The sequence below is a fragment of the Trichechus manatus genome, unplaced genomic scaffold (genome assembly GCF_000243295.1).
Source record: "Trichechus manatus latirostris isolate Lorelei unplaced genomic scaffold, TriManLat1.0 scaffold00026, whole genome shotgun sequence".
Taxonomy (NCBI): Eukaryota; Metazoa; Chordata; class Mammalia; order Sirenia; family Trichechidae; genus Trichechus; species Trichechus manatus.
The window spans coordinates 7,722,953-7,737,889 of NW_004443962.1; the positions used below are offsets into that span (position 1 = coordinate 7,722,953).

Genomic DNA, 14,937 nt, shown 5'->3' on the forward strand with positions numbered 1-14,937 from the left:
GAGGGTTATTCACTAACTAGATAGTAGATAAGAATTATTTTAGGTGAAGGGAAGGACAGCCCACACTACAGGGGGCATCAGCACAACTGGACTAATCCAAAGCTAAGACATTTCCTGAATAAAATCAAACACTTTGCGGGACAGAGTAGCAGGGGTAGGGGTCTGGGGACCATGCTTTTAGGGGACATCTAGGTCAATTGGCATAACAAAGCTTATTAAGAAAACGTTCTGCATCCAACTTTGGTGAGTGGCGTCTGGAGTCTTACAAGCTTGCAAGCAGCTATCTAAGATGCATCGATTGGTCCCAACCACTTGGAGTAAAGGAGAATGAAGAACACCAAAGACACAAGGAAAGTATTAGCCCAAGAGACAAAAAGAGCCACATAAACCAGAGACTTCATCAGCCTGAGACCAGAAGAACTAGATGGTGCCTGTCTACCACCAAAGACTGTCCTGACAGGGAACACAACAGAGAGCCCCGGATGGATCAGGAGAAAGGTGGGGTGCAGAACTCAAATTCTAGTAAGAAGACCAGACTTAATGGTCTGACTGAGAGTGGAGGAACCCCAGAAAGCACGGCCCCTAGATTCTCTATCATCCCAGAGCTAAAACAATTTCCGAGGCCAACTCTTCAGACAGGGATGGGACTGGACTGTGGGACATAAAGTGATACTTGTGAGGAGTGTGCCTCTTAGCTCAAGTAGGTACAAGAGACTAAATGGACAGCTTCTATCCGGAGGTGAGATGGGGACCAGAGAGGGTTAGGAGCTGGTTGAATGGACATGGGGAATCGGATGGAAAGGAGGAGTGTGCTGCCATAGTATGGGGAGAGCAATTAGGGTCACATAATGTATGTATAAATTTTTGTATGGGAAAAAATTTTAAAAAGACCAGAAAAAAAAAAAAAAAGAAGAGTAATAGTAGCTAAAAGTGGTCCCTAACCCAGGCTGAGCTTCAGAATGATCTGTGGAGCTCTTTGCAAAATAAAGACAGCTGGGCTCAGATGAAGGGAGTCATCGTCAGGAGTGGGCTCGCTGTTCTGGGCGCTTCATTACTGAGGGAAGAGACACTTCATGATGACATTTCATCAGCAGTCCCCGCTGCCTGTCTGAGGTTTCCACAGAGCTTACACTGTGCTGCTCGGAGGGGAGGGCTGTGTGATTTGAAGCCCACCTGGTTCCCTTTCTCAGTGGGAGGAGGGGGAGAGGGTGGAGGACGTACACTCTGATTCCTGGGACCATAAAACCAAGCTTCGCCCTGGCTTTCCTTATCTTCCAGCCACGTGAGCCTCTCACAGGCATCTTCCCTGCACCACCATCTGCCACTCGGCTAAGTACACCTTTCTTCCTGTTTCCAAGGCAACCCTGGAGAAGCTTAGGAATTAGCAACACTCCCTTACCTGTTTTGTTTATCTAAAAAGAAAAAGTCTATGCACATATGTGGCATATTACCTCTGAGGGATGACCCTTCAAGACCGCTCACAGAGGAGGAATTGGGGTGCAGGGAGGCTCGGGGTGGGCCTGTGGAGAGAGAGACCAGCTGGAAGGGACCCCAGGTGTCATCTCATCCTCCTCCAGCAGGGAAGGAAACCTCTCTGCAGAGGGGCAAGCAGTTGGCCAGAGTCTGTGGACTCCTTCCAGGATAGGCACCCACCACCCCAGAGCTCGTTAGTTCAGGGGGCACCTCCATATCCCCTGCATCTACAGTGCCTGGCACAGAGGAAGCAGTACCAGTTGCTATCAAGCTGATTCTGACTCATAGTGGCCCCATGTGTGTCAAAGCAAAACTGCTCCAGAAGATCTTCAATGGCTGATCTTTCAGTAGATCACCAGGCCTTCCTTCCGAGGCATCTCTGAGTAGCCTCGAACCACCAGCCTTTGGTTAGCAGCCGAGTGGGAATGAATGACTTTTAAAATGGGGTGGGGCAGGAGAGAGGTGAGCTGCAGCCAAGGGTGGGGAAAGAATAGAAGTGAAGTGAGAAGGGGAGAAAAGCAACTGTGTAGAGTTTTGCTTGATTCCTTTTGTCTTGCTGTGTGAGCCCATTTCCTCAGGATTGTGAGGACGAAAAGACAGTGAACATTAAGGAGCCCAGCATGGTGCTGTCTAATGTTAACACACCCGAACATTCTCTTCCTTGAGAAAACGAGGGAGTTTAGTGATTCTGAGGTCTCTTCCTGCTTGAGTCACACGGGCTCTGCCTGTGCGTATGGAGAAGGCTGGATCTAGCAGCTCTGTTCAGTTGACTCAACAGCAACTGGTTTTGGTTGGCTCATCCTGCACTGCCCTTCGAGGACCTCAAAGGAATTGGGCCGCTGGGTGGTTGGGAGGGCAGTGCCGATACCCCCTTGACATTGTGGCCACCATGTCTCCTCTCTTCCTTCTTCCCAGGCAACCTTCGATGTGTCGGTGGAGGCCTGGAGCTGCCCTAGCAGACAGGCGGAGCACAGATTCACCCTGCGGCCCGTGGGGTTCCGGGACAGCCTGGAGGTGGGGGTCACCTACAGCTGCACGTGTGGCTGCAGCGCCAGGCTGGAGCCAGACAGCCCCAGATGCAGCGGCAATGGGACTTACGTTTGCGGCCTGTGTGAGTGCAACCCCAGCTACCTGGGCACCAGGTGCGAGTGCCAGGAAGGGGAGAACCAGAGCGGGTACCAGAACCTGTGCCGGGAGGCGGAGGGGAAGCCGCTGTGCAGTGGGCGCGGTGAGTGCAGCTGCAACCAGTGCTCCTGCTTCGAGAGCGAGTTCGGGAAGATCTACGGGCCTTTCTGCGAGTGCGACAACTTCTCCTGTGCCAGGAACAAGGGAGTCCTCTGCTCAGGTAGGCACCCCCAGCAAGCACCTGTGCTCTGAGCCACTCGCAGGCCCAGGTGCCATCAGGACATCCCCAAAGCCTGCCTTTTGGCTCCTCCTCCACTTCCTTCTCCCCCGTCCCCGGGAGTGTCGCCAACTCGGGTGGTGGTGGAAAGTGTCACTGCCACGGTTGTCCTGGGAGAAGGTGGTAGACAAGCCTTCCCCCGCACAGGCATTGGGGTGAGCGGGGTCCAGCATGTCAAACACAATAGCAGGACAAGGCACTGCCGTATAATGTGCACTCTCAGAGGCGGAGGGTCTGCTGTCCAAGCTTACTCCCCAGTTAATGCAGGAATTGGCTGCACAGCATACCTGACAGGTAAATGTTCAGCCTCTTCTTGATTACCTCCCGAGACAGGGAGCTCACCTGGCCCCGTAGTGGCCATTCCCTTGTTAGGCATTGTATTTATTTCCTATTGCTCCTGTAACAAATCACCATAAACTTAGTGGCTTAAAACACACAAATTTTTTCTTTTACAGTTCTAGAAGTCAGAAGTTTAAAACGGGTCTTATTTAGCTCAAATCAAGGCATTGGTAGGGCTGCATTCCTTCTGGAAGCTCTAGGGGAGAATCTGTTTGCTTGCCTTTCCCAGCTTCTAGAGGCCATCTGTATTCTTTGGCTTGTGACCCCTTCCACCATCTTCAGAGCCAGCTGCATCACACCTTGAAATCTCTTTCTGATTGCTCTCTGCTTCCGTTGCCACATCTCTTTCTCTGACCCTCATGTCTGTCTCTTAGAAGGACCCTTGTGATTACATTGGACCCACCTAGATAATCCAGGATCATCTCCTCATCTCAAATTCCTTAATTTAGTCACTTCAGCAGAGTCCCTTTACCACGCAAGATGACATAGTCACAGATTCCGAGGACTAGGCCATGGACATCTTTGTGGGGCCATTATTCTGCCTACCACAGGCAGAGCTTAAAAATTCCTCTTTATATTGAACAGAAACTTGTTTCTCAGTAGCTTCTACCCACTTCCACATAACAACCTGCCAAACATCTGAAAGCTGCTTTATTTTTCTCTGTTCTCTTTTCTCATCTGGGCTAGATGTACCAAATCTCTTCCTTCTCTGAGAGCTCTGTCATTTCTTCAGCATGCTCCTCAGAACTGAACGTTATTTGTCATTCCAGGTAATGAAGGCTCAGCCCAGAGTTCAGCTGAACGTTCGCTTCCTGACACTCCACTTCCATTAACGCAGCCTAAGAATACATTCATTTTTCTTTTCTTTTAAATAGTCACGTTATACCATTACATAACACTAGAAGTTTGAGAATTTTAATTTTTTGAATGAACTATAGCCAAGCCAAGTTTTTATTGTGGCATGTTGGAGCACTTGACTTTTTAAATGTAAGTATAGGACTCTACATTGATTCCAGTAAATATAGCCTGGCATTTCCCATTCTGGAGTTGCATTCTGATGAGATGCTTTAAAATTGTGTCTGAAAAGCCATTAGGTCCAACGCTATGCCGTCTGCAAATGTAGTAAGCAGAACTGTTTTCGGCACTCCTGTAGTTTTTCCTTCACATTGTGTGTTTTGTGGCTCCAGAGGTACCTCCTTGAGAATGGTCTTTATACTGGGAAGTATTGGTTTAAAGGGCGCTTAGAGAGTAGTTGGGAAGATAAAGCACATTCATGTGAAGCAAACCGGGTACATGTAAGTGATATGTCCTCATGACAAGTGTAACCATCTGTGCTGAGGTTTGCACAGACGTGGGTTGTAAGTGGGGCTTCCTGGGAAGACCACATGGTGAGACTAGTTTGGGGACACCCATGGATCTAATGGGACCAGAATGTTCAGAGTTGACATTGCCCTGGAAAATGGAGGTCATAGGGATGTCACAGAAAAGTAAGCTAGGTGTAAGAGTTAAGAATCGATGTGCTAAACACGCAACGGGGATTGACTTTTTCTCTGATGAGAAATGGTGATGATAGTGACAGTGATGATAGATTGGCATTAGCTGGATGGTTCTACCTGGGTTAGTGGAAGGAAGTGTGGGCTTATTGGCAGGCAGACCTGGTCTAGATCTATTAACACCCCATGCTGGTTGTGTGACTTTGGGTGTCTAGTTGCTGTGAGGAATAAGAGAGCGTGTGGATACCACCTAGCACATTGCCTGGCACAAAAAGAGGACTCAGCTGATACTGTCTTAGCCATCTAGTGCTGCTATAACAGAAATACCACAAGTGGATGGCTTTAACAAAGAGAAATTTAGTCACAGTCTAAGAGGCTAGAAGTCCAAATTCAGGGTGTCAGTTCCAGGAGAAGGCTTTCTCTTTCTGTCGTCTCTCGGGTAAGGTCCTTATCATCAATCTTCCCTTGGCCTAGGAGCTTCTCAGCGCAGGGACCCCGGATTCAAAGGACACGCTTTTCTCCTGGCTCTTGTTTCTTGGTGGTATAAGGTCCCCCTGTCTCTCTGCTCGCTTCTCTCTTTTACATCTCGAAAGAGATTGACTTAAGACAGAACCTAATCTTGTAGATTGAGTCCTGCCTGCTTAACATCGTAAAGGTAGGATTCACAACACATAGGAAAATCACATCAGATGACAAAATGGTGGACAGTCACACAATACTGGGAATCATGGCCTAGCCAAGTTGACACACATTTTAGGGGAACACAGTTCAGTCCATAACACTGACTTCTTTACCAGTCGGAGTCCTTTACCTCTGGGGAGCTGCACCTGGTATCCAGAGGGAGGGAGGGGATGGCCTTGCTTCTGAAAATCACTGGGTTTTATGTAAGGGATCCCAGCATCATGAACTAAAGTCTCCATTCCCTTTAGTAGCCCCCCCCCCCCCCCCAAACCTTCTAGAAGTCTGGCAATGTTTGTAATCAACTTTAAGCAGTGCTTTTCTTTTTAAGAGAGAGAAGAAAATACTATCACAGAACTGTCCCTCCCTTCCCCTCAGTATCTGAAAATAATCTTCTGATGCATTTTCATCCAGGAAGGCTGCTTGTGTCCGTGTTGCCTGGGATCAAGGGCTTCCAAGTCACACCAACATTTGCAGAATTCATCAGCCTACGATCTTGGTTGCCTTAGAGTTTCAGTTTTCCCATCTCCAAAAATGGTCCAGCAGCACTTGCTTCTGCGTTATTTTGAGGATCGAAAGAGATGACATAGATGAAGGCCCTGGCTCCGGGCTTGGCACAGGACAGGGCCCCATGCATGTTAGGTCCCTTCCCTCTAGGTCTCCTCTCCCTTTCTAAGATGTTGTTTCTCTCAATATGGTGCAGAGCCTGGGAGGAGTGATAGATGAGGTCTGAGTGGTCCTCAGTAGGGAAAGCCGGTTAGCCATTTTGGAAACAGGAATATTCTGTAGATGAGTGAATGTGCCGCTTTTTTGTTCAACCATCAGAACCCATAGTTCTTCTGAGCTGATCTTGCATTTCAGAATTCTGCCAGACACTACTTCCAAAGGCCCCGGGGGAGCTTTTTGTCTCACTCTTCTCTCCATCCCCATACAATCCTGTGGTATTGGGAGATTCTCACATGTCACAGGGTAGAGGAAACATGAGGGGTGCCAAGTCTTTGAGGCTCCCAGATGAACGATGCTTCAAGTCACTAACTTCCCTGGGGTTGCTGAGATGGCCTGTCCCTCCCACCCATTGGAAAAGCCACATACATTCATTAAAGAAAATTTGAAAAATATAGGGAAGTTGCTGGATATGCGGTCAGTCTGACTGTGCTGTCTGTCTCCTTCTTGGTGATCAGGTTTAATTTGGACCATCTGGTAAACCAGACAAGCACTCTTTTCACCCTGACTGTTTCATATGCGTCCCTTCCAAAACTGTGTGCTCAGTCAAGAGAATGACCTTCCCAGAGAGCTGGAAGATTATTCTTAGGTCTAGAATATTATGAAAAGTAGAAAGAAATAAAATAAACCATCCATAATTCCATCATTCATATTTAAGAGCTTGTATTTCCTTCCTTTTTTTTTTAATTTCCTTCCGAACTTCTTTTCTTCTAAGTTAGTGTGTGTGTTTATTGCTGTATACAATTTTGTCTCTTGCTTTTGTCATATATTATATCCTAAGAAGAACTTGAGGTTGAATTACTTTAATAGATCATTAGTTAGAATACTTTGTCTCACTTTCCACTGCACCCCCAAATAGCCTTCTCCACTCCTTCCCCTCAAAAAGTCAAATACTAAAAAGCAACAAGTAGTTAAAAGGTGGAAGCTATCCAAGTCTTCCTGGGGAAAGTAGTTTCTGGAATGAGGTCATTGTTGTGTGTTTGATAATTTAGGAAGGACTGAAAATTGAGCCCAGCTCCAGGCAGGACTTGGTAACACACATTTAAGCATCGGCTCCTTGGACGTTGTTGCAGCGCCCAGCACTTCTTTGTCTCTCAAACACTGCAGCTTGCCCGGCAGGCAGCTGTGAACCGTGGGTGAGGAGTTCCAGCCCCCAGTGCCTTGGCATCCATGGTCAGCTTGGGGTTCCCTCTTCAGATTTGTGCATGATGATTTTGAGTTCTTGGTTTGCTGTTCCAGTTGAGGTTTCTGTGGGAGGGAAGCCTATTGCCCAAGAATCACTCTGGTCTTGAAGATGCTGACTCAGTGACTCACCAGCAGCTGACCTCAGCATTTTCATAGTTTTTCCTACCCCTTCCCCCTGCAGCCTCTACCTAGAAGGGGATTGTGTGGTTGTGGTCTGTCTGCAGAGGCAAGAAGAGGGCAGAAGGGTGAACTTGAAGAAGGGGCTGAGGCAGAACCAGGGCCAGAACTGGTAGGGACACCCAGGAGAAACCCCTTCCAGTTTTCTGTGGTATTTCCACCTATAAAAGGCTTATAGTCATTGCCCCATACCAAAAGACAGGACTGAGAGAAAATACGTGAGATTACAGGTTTATAACATGATTAATGGTTCTTGTTAGGTGCTTTTGAGTTGATTCCAACTCATGGTGACCCTGTGTGTGCAGAGCAGAACTGCTCCATAGGGTTTTCAAGGTCATAAAAATTAGTGGTGAAGCAAATCTGGTCTAATTTAGGTGTAAGGTCAGGAAACTCTGGAACAACTTCTGCCTTGTTGACATTACTTTTGTGACACATTGTCATGGGATTGTGTGCACAGGAAGGGCTGTAGCATCTCCCAGTAGTTGCTGTAAGGAACACAGCTCAGAAGGGTTATGTCCACAGTCTATGTCTGTGTGCGCAAGGGTGCTTTGTGGGGCCATCATGAGGGTTTCTATTCTTTTGAGCCTCATAAAGTTTTGACCCTTCTGCGTTCCTCTACTAATTGAATGTGGGAAGTATGGCATGGTCTTTTCAGTTGTTTTAGTGTAATAAAAGATTCTTGCTCAGACTTTGTCATTCTTTGTTGATTTCTTAGGATTTGAAATGAATTTGGAAACAGTGCATTTCTTGGGATTTGAGTTACTCCATTGTGGTAGAATGTGAAACTCAGCCTCAGCCCTGGTGCTGTAGCTGTCTCTGTACTTAAAATGACCACGCTGGGGTACGTGACGAATTTGCTCGCGGTCAGCCTACTTCTTGAGTTTCATATATTGAGAAATTTAAATCGAATAGGATATGGGACTTAGAATAGAATGCTTTTGGCCTCATGACTGTGAGATCTTGAAAATACATCTAAGTAAAGTCTTGTATACTTTATTTCATCTACAACTGGGATGTTCAGCCAGTTTATCCAGATACATATGTATATGTATATGTATATGTATATATATGGCGATCTGCTCCCGTAAAGATTACAGCCTTGGACCGGACACTCTGTTAACCGAGAACTGAAACCATTCCCAAAGCCCACTCTTCAGACACAGATTAGACAGGACTATAAAACAAAAAATAGTATATGAGAGGTGTGTGCTTCTTAGCTCAATCAGATGCATGAGACCAAATGAGCAGCTCCTGTCTGGAGGCAGGATGAGAAAGTAGGAAGGGCCAGGAACTCGGTGAATGGACACACAGGGAGCCTGAGGTGGAAAGAGGGAGTGTGCTGTCACATTGTGGGGATTGCAACAAAACAATATGTGTATAAATTTTTTTATGAGAAATTAACTGGAGCTGTAAACTTTCACCTAAAGCACAAATAAAAAATAAAAGATTACAGCCTTGGAAACTCAATGGAGCAGTTCTACTCTGTCTTATAGGGTCACTTATGAGTCAGATTGAACTTGATGGCAATGGGTTGGGACTATAAAGGAAGGTCATTAGAGGTCAAGGGCGTCTGCAGTTCTCTCCCAAACATAAAAAAGTGGAGAGTGGCACTGGTGGTTCATTTCTAGGGGGCCAGAGCCAGAGGCCAAGCACAGTCTGGGTCTGGGCTGATAGTTCCCAGCAGGCTTAACAAATTCTATTAAACCTCTCCAGGTAAAGGTACCCCTGATATGAGGGCCTGGTTCTAGGCTTCTCGATGCTAGCCAAATGAAACACTTCCCATGGTAATAGTTATCTAGATATACTTTAAGAAGTACCTCTCACCACATTTATATGGTAGTTTGTTTGTTTTCAGAAATGTAATTTTCACATTCAAAATTAGTAGCCTGGTGGCCATTCTGGGGCCATGGTCACAGCTGTACCTTCTGTCACTGCATTGTAATTTGCATATTTCTTAAATGACTTCTTACAGGACCATCTTGAATGTGGCTTCCTTGACCAAGGTCTCCAAAAGCACCTTTTGAGTGAACCAAGATTTGACATAACTTCCCAGGAAAGAGGCCTCTTGGTGAGATTGTCATCACTGTATGCCTTAGGTGGGAGAGCCTGGGAAAATCTTCACATCTTTTCCTATCTGCTAGCTCAGTTTGTCAATTATTACCCAGATACAATTTGCAAATACAAGGATGCAAAATATATATATTTTCTGGAGGAAGGGCTCCTCTCCCTAAAACAATCCCCAAGCCAGAGGTTTTGGAATCTGCTTAGCAGTTTCCCTCTCCCAGTGTTATGTAAATCCTAACTGTTCACATGACAGTGAATGCCAGGAGGGTCAGATTCCATTCTGGAGACTCAGTGTGTGGTGGCTCTGAAAACAGAATTTGTTACAGGATTCTGCAATAATGATAAGGAATGATGTGTCCATAGTTGGTAAAGATACTTCCACGGAAGACCATTTACCAGGATAATTGAGGACTAATGCCTGTTCCTCAGAATTACAAGGATAACACAGGTAAAGCTTCCAGAAACTGTGTCATTATCCAGCACAGACATAGTTCTCCTTGTTCTTTCCATAGGGACACTGCCATAGCCTCTTTTTTTAAAAAATTGTTTTACTGTGATAAAATATATATATAACATAACGTTTACCAATTTAACATATTTTACATATATAATTCAGTGGCATTGGTTATATTCATCATGTTGTACAACCATCATCACTATTCATTTCCAGATTATTCCACCATTAACAGAAACTCTGTGTCCCCTAAACTTAAGCTCCCTCTTTTCCCCTTCCTCTCACCCTTGGTAACCACTAATAGACTTTAGTCTCTATATATTTGCCTATTTCATACAAGAAGGATCATACAATTTTTGTCCTTTTGTGACTGAATTATTTCACTCAGTATAATGTTTTCAAGGCTCATCCATGTTGTGGCATATATCAGGACTTCACATCTCTTCATGGCTAGGTAATATTCCATTATATGTATATACCACATTCTGTTTATCCATTCATCTGTTGATGGACATTTAGGTTGTTTCTACCTTTTGACTATTGTGAACAGTGATGCAATGAATATTGGTGTATTGCTTTCTGTTTGCATTCCTGCTTTCCGTTCTTTTGAGTATATACCTAGGATTGGGATTACTGGGCCATATGATAGTTCTATGTTTAATTTTTTGAGGAATCACCACACTGTTTTCCACACTGGTTGTACCATTTTGCATTCTCAACAGTAGACGAGTACAGTAACCTTTTGAGGCATCCTTGCATAATGGAAAGAAATGACATTGGAATGAGACAAATCTGGATTCTAAATCCAGCACTGCCTTTTATACTTCTGGGACTTTGGATTCATCACTTAATCTCTCTGGGTTCTATTTTTCTTATCTATCAGATAAAGGGGACTAAACCTACCCTAAAGGGTTGTTGCGAGGATCAAATAGGACAATATCTGTAAAGTTCCTAGCATAGTGCCTCACTGCCAGGGGTGTGGAATAAATTTTACTGCCTGGCCTCCCTACCCTGGAACATTTTCTTCCATGGCGATAAATATCAGAGACATTAATGGCATCAAAGCAGATTGGTTTCAGAAAGTTCCCAGTGGGCATCCCAAGTCCAGGAATCCTCTAAGAATTCCATCTGTATCCAGTCATTGCTCAAGTTCACTTGAAAGGCAAAAAAGTGCCAAAATTTAGGATTTAATCATACAGTTAAGCAATGCGTCCTTCAGACAAGTTGCATGAACCAGGTGAGCTGGGCTGTTCTCTCTGGAGCCAGCCAGCCTCTTGCAGCTTGTGATTAGAGAAAGCTCTTTGGAAAATCCAGATCATAATAATATGTGATCTTAGACAGTGCAGCTACAGATATAGAGACAGGTATCTCTCACTGAGGGTCATTTTGTTTCAGTCGGTTGGTGCCTTCATTCAGTCATCAAGAGTTCAGTGATCGTTCATCATATGACAAGTGTTGTACTAGCTGCCTGGGAGACAGAGTTAGAGTTGCTCACAGTCTTGAATTCATTTCTAAATTTGTGTTGCTCATGGAATTTTCCACTTCTCAGAAACTTCTGGGGATTGAGGAATGGGGATATGAATCATTTTGAGCTTCTGCCTTCACCATCTAGACTTATTTGAGGTCTTAAAAGACAAGAGTGTTGGGATGCCATTTTGAGAACCTGCCCTTTTCCTCATGCTGGGAGTGGAGCTTAGCTCTGGGAATGGCATTTTCTCACTGGCCCAGCTCACTGCTCAGCCCCTGTTTCCAGGTGCATTTTAAGCAACAGTTCATTAGTGATTCTGAAAAAAATTAGAATAATCTGAGTGTTGGATCTCTCCCCACGCCCTTCTCTCTTTACTTAGAAAGGGAAGAATGCAAACAGGGCACCGTGTGATGAGGATTCCATGTGTGCCTTTGAACTTCAGATCTGATCTTTAAGGTCATTTGGTTCATGAGGGAAATAATGAAATTTTAAAAGCAAAGGAAAATCCCAGGAAGACCATGAGCATGCCAAAAATAAGATCTTAGGTTTGCGTGGTATTGGCTTTTTAATATCATATGATAACGTGTTAGAAAATTTTCCATTCTTAGATAAATTGAAAACTATGAGAGGCCCCTGGTGGCTGAGATAGTTATTCTTAAGGCCCCTTTGGTTCAATTTCTTGAGTGTTGAGCTGGCACTTTGAGTTTGGTCTTGATTTTGAATACTGAGACATAGTTCATTATAGGCCTCTGCTGCTCAGTGTTGCCAGCAGGGTGAGGGTGGGATCGGATGGAACGTTGTTTTTCTTTTGAGGGAGGGTTTCTGTGATTCTCAGAACACTGACCTAAGAACTCCACCCAAACTCTCCCTTGTATCTGGAAGTTGAGTTTCCTATTTCCAGGCACCTTCCAAGCCCTGACCTTGGCCCTCTGACCCAGAGGAGGGAGCCTCCTATCGCTCCAGCCCATAACCACCACCCCAAAGTCTTTGTCAGGTGACCCCAACTATCCTAAGCAAAAGGAATAGACTTACCAGGCTGGTGTGTTCTTTAACATCACTAACTTGACCTTCAGCAATTGAGAAATGCTGTAATATGCAAGGAAAATCCTACTTTAATGCCCTTTTTACTATATTGATACGATTTCGTTGCAAAAAACCTGAGGCTAATTGGTTAGTGTTTTGCACTCATCATGAGCAAGCAAGAAATAGAAGGATTATTTGCATCTCATGCCTTTCCTGAGAGCACCAATCACACAGTAGGTCAACTGTGAATTACCCACTATGATCATTTTACATTTGGGGAAATTGAGACCCAGAATCTGGAATAAAACTCCTTGTGATTCTTGATCATAGATTCAGATCAGGAGATCTTTGCACTGGCGTAAACAGTGACCGTATTTCTACCTACTTTTACTTGTTTTGATTAGCTTGAGACTCTTTACAAATCTCTGAATTACTAGTTTAGCCTTCCCTGCCTCCGCCCAGGCAGTTCGCCCACATTTTTCAAGTCTTACCCAAGTAAGTACTCTTTATCTTGATCAAAATTTTAGGAAACATTTAGTCTCTGTTTTCCTAAGCGAGTTTCTGTGGGTTACTTAAGGATATGTTAGACACAGCAGACCAGGCTTGAAGGACACATGTGGACGAAGTGACTGGTTGAGGTGCCAGTCATTTTATGACTATTATTTGTTGAAAGGCACAGAGTGTTCAGTGGGTGTGTGGCTGTCATTATTGATTATGTTGAACCTGCTTTCCTTAAATGAACCTTTATTAGCCTATTCTAATTTATAAAGCACTCTTGATGCGAATGATCTCATTTAGTTGTTATTACCATGCCAGGAAATTGATGCTGCTGTTACTGATCCTACCCATGTGGGAGAGGATGTGGCTGAGAGGATTGGCATATGGGCCACACTTCCCATCAGTGGTTGGCCCAAAGCCTTGACCCAAGAAAAGCCCACCTCCCCTAATGTTTGGGGGCTGCTCTTCTTTGGGAGGCTGTTTCCCTGCCTTCTTGTGGCTTGGCTGGCCTCCTGGCTGCCAAGCGTCAGTGTGGCCCCTGCATATAATCTTCCAAACCAGCTCCATCCTCTGAGAGTGCTTCACCGGTCTCAGAACAGTGGCCAACTTGGGGTGGAATATGGCAGCTGTTAACCAACCACAACATGACAACTGTCCATTGAAAATAGCAACCCTTTCATCCTGTTGCAGTGACCCAGAGTGGTGGATTCACTCCTCTCCAGATGTGGTTAGCATGTCCTGAGAAGTGCCTGCCAGGCACGTTGGGGCAGGTTGAGCCAAACCCTAGGTGTTGGCCTGAGGTACCTCTACTTTTTTTGGCTACAAGCCTTCTGTTTTTCTTTGTGAGTTAGCATTCTCAGGGTCCTAGGTGAGGATGTGATTCATCTCACTGAGGTGTTTTCAGACTCCTTTGAAACTGGAAAAGCGAGTTCATTAAAGAACAGGATTTTTCCATCTTCCTTCCATTGCCTTAATCTCCTTGCGGCTGATAGATACAGGCCAGAGAATAAGCCCTCTTCCCGCTGCCCTCGTGTGAAATACAGTCGTAAGTAGAGGGATTTGGCAGCTGGGCATCAGCATGGAGAAATCAGGTGCTAAGACCAGAAAGGTAAAGCTAGCCTTTGAGAGGGCTCTGTTGCCTTTGACAATGGAGTTTTTGTTTTCTAGCCAGCGCTGGCATGTCACTAAGTGATGTTGAGGTTTGGAAAGTCTTAGCTTAAAGCAACATCTCCTTAGTTATTTTGCAGTGGTCCCATTTTGCTGCTCAGATGCAGCACACAGTATGCAGTCCAGCAAATAAGGGACAAAGGATGAGGGACTTGTCAGGGCATTGCCTGCTGGGAAGCACCATCAGTTGACCCTGTCCAGTCTGGTTCATTAACACTGGCCCTGAGACTAAGGATGCTCCATTGTTCACTTCTCTGAAGAGCCTTTTGCTGAAGAAATCTGAAAGTGTGCAAGAACAAGGGTGTGGTACAAATGCAAAGCTTGTGACTTATGCTTGACCGTGACCATGGCATGCCAAAGGAGAGTGAATTTTTCGTCCTTTTTTCCTTATGTTACCCTGGCGTCTCTGGGTTTCTCCGACATCTGCTAAGAATTTGAGATATCTCAGGGATCATGTTTAAGTTCCATAAATATCAATAGTACTTTTGTTGCTTTTCTAATTTCCAGCGTTGCATGTCTTCCCCCAGGGCTTGAGGCTTGCCCTGATGATGTTCACCACCACCACCAACAAACAACATGTTCTGTGCATCTTGTGTACGCCTCACACCATGCTAGGCATTGAACATAAGAAAAGCAAACCGTTTTGGTTTTGTGTAGGTTCACGGGCTAATGAGAGGAGACAGACAAGCATATCAGTGTGATAAGTGATTATGTGTCTACACCCTCCCACCTAACTAAGTCTTTGGGTCAGCTTTTTAACATACTCAGGCCTTAATCTTAAAATAAAAAGGGG

General features: G+C 45.1%; 1 protein-coding gene across 1 annotated transcript in view; it reads left to right on the forward strand.

Annotated features, from left to right (window-relative positions):
- ITGB5 (integrin subunit beta 5) overlaps positions 1–14,937 on the forward strand; it is a 137,458-nt gene that overhangs the window by 92,867 nt on the left and 29,654 nt on the right. The window contains exon 11 of the mRNA XM_012554740.2: positions 2,389–2,818. Within this exon, the coding sequence (XP_012410194.1) occupies positions 2,389–2,818 (430 nt within the window). The remainder of the gene's footprint in view (positions 1–2,388; positions 2,819–14,937) is intronic.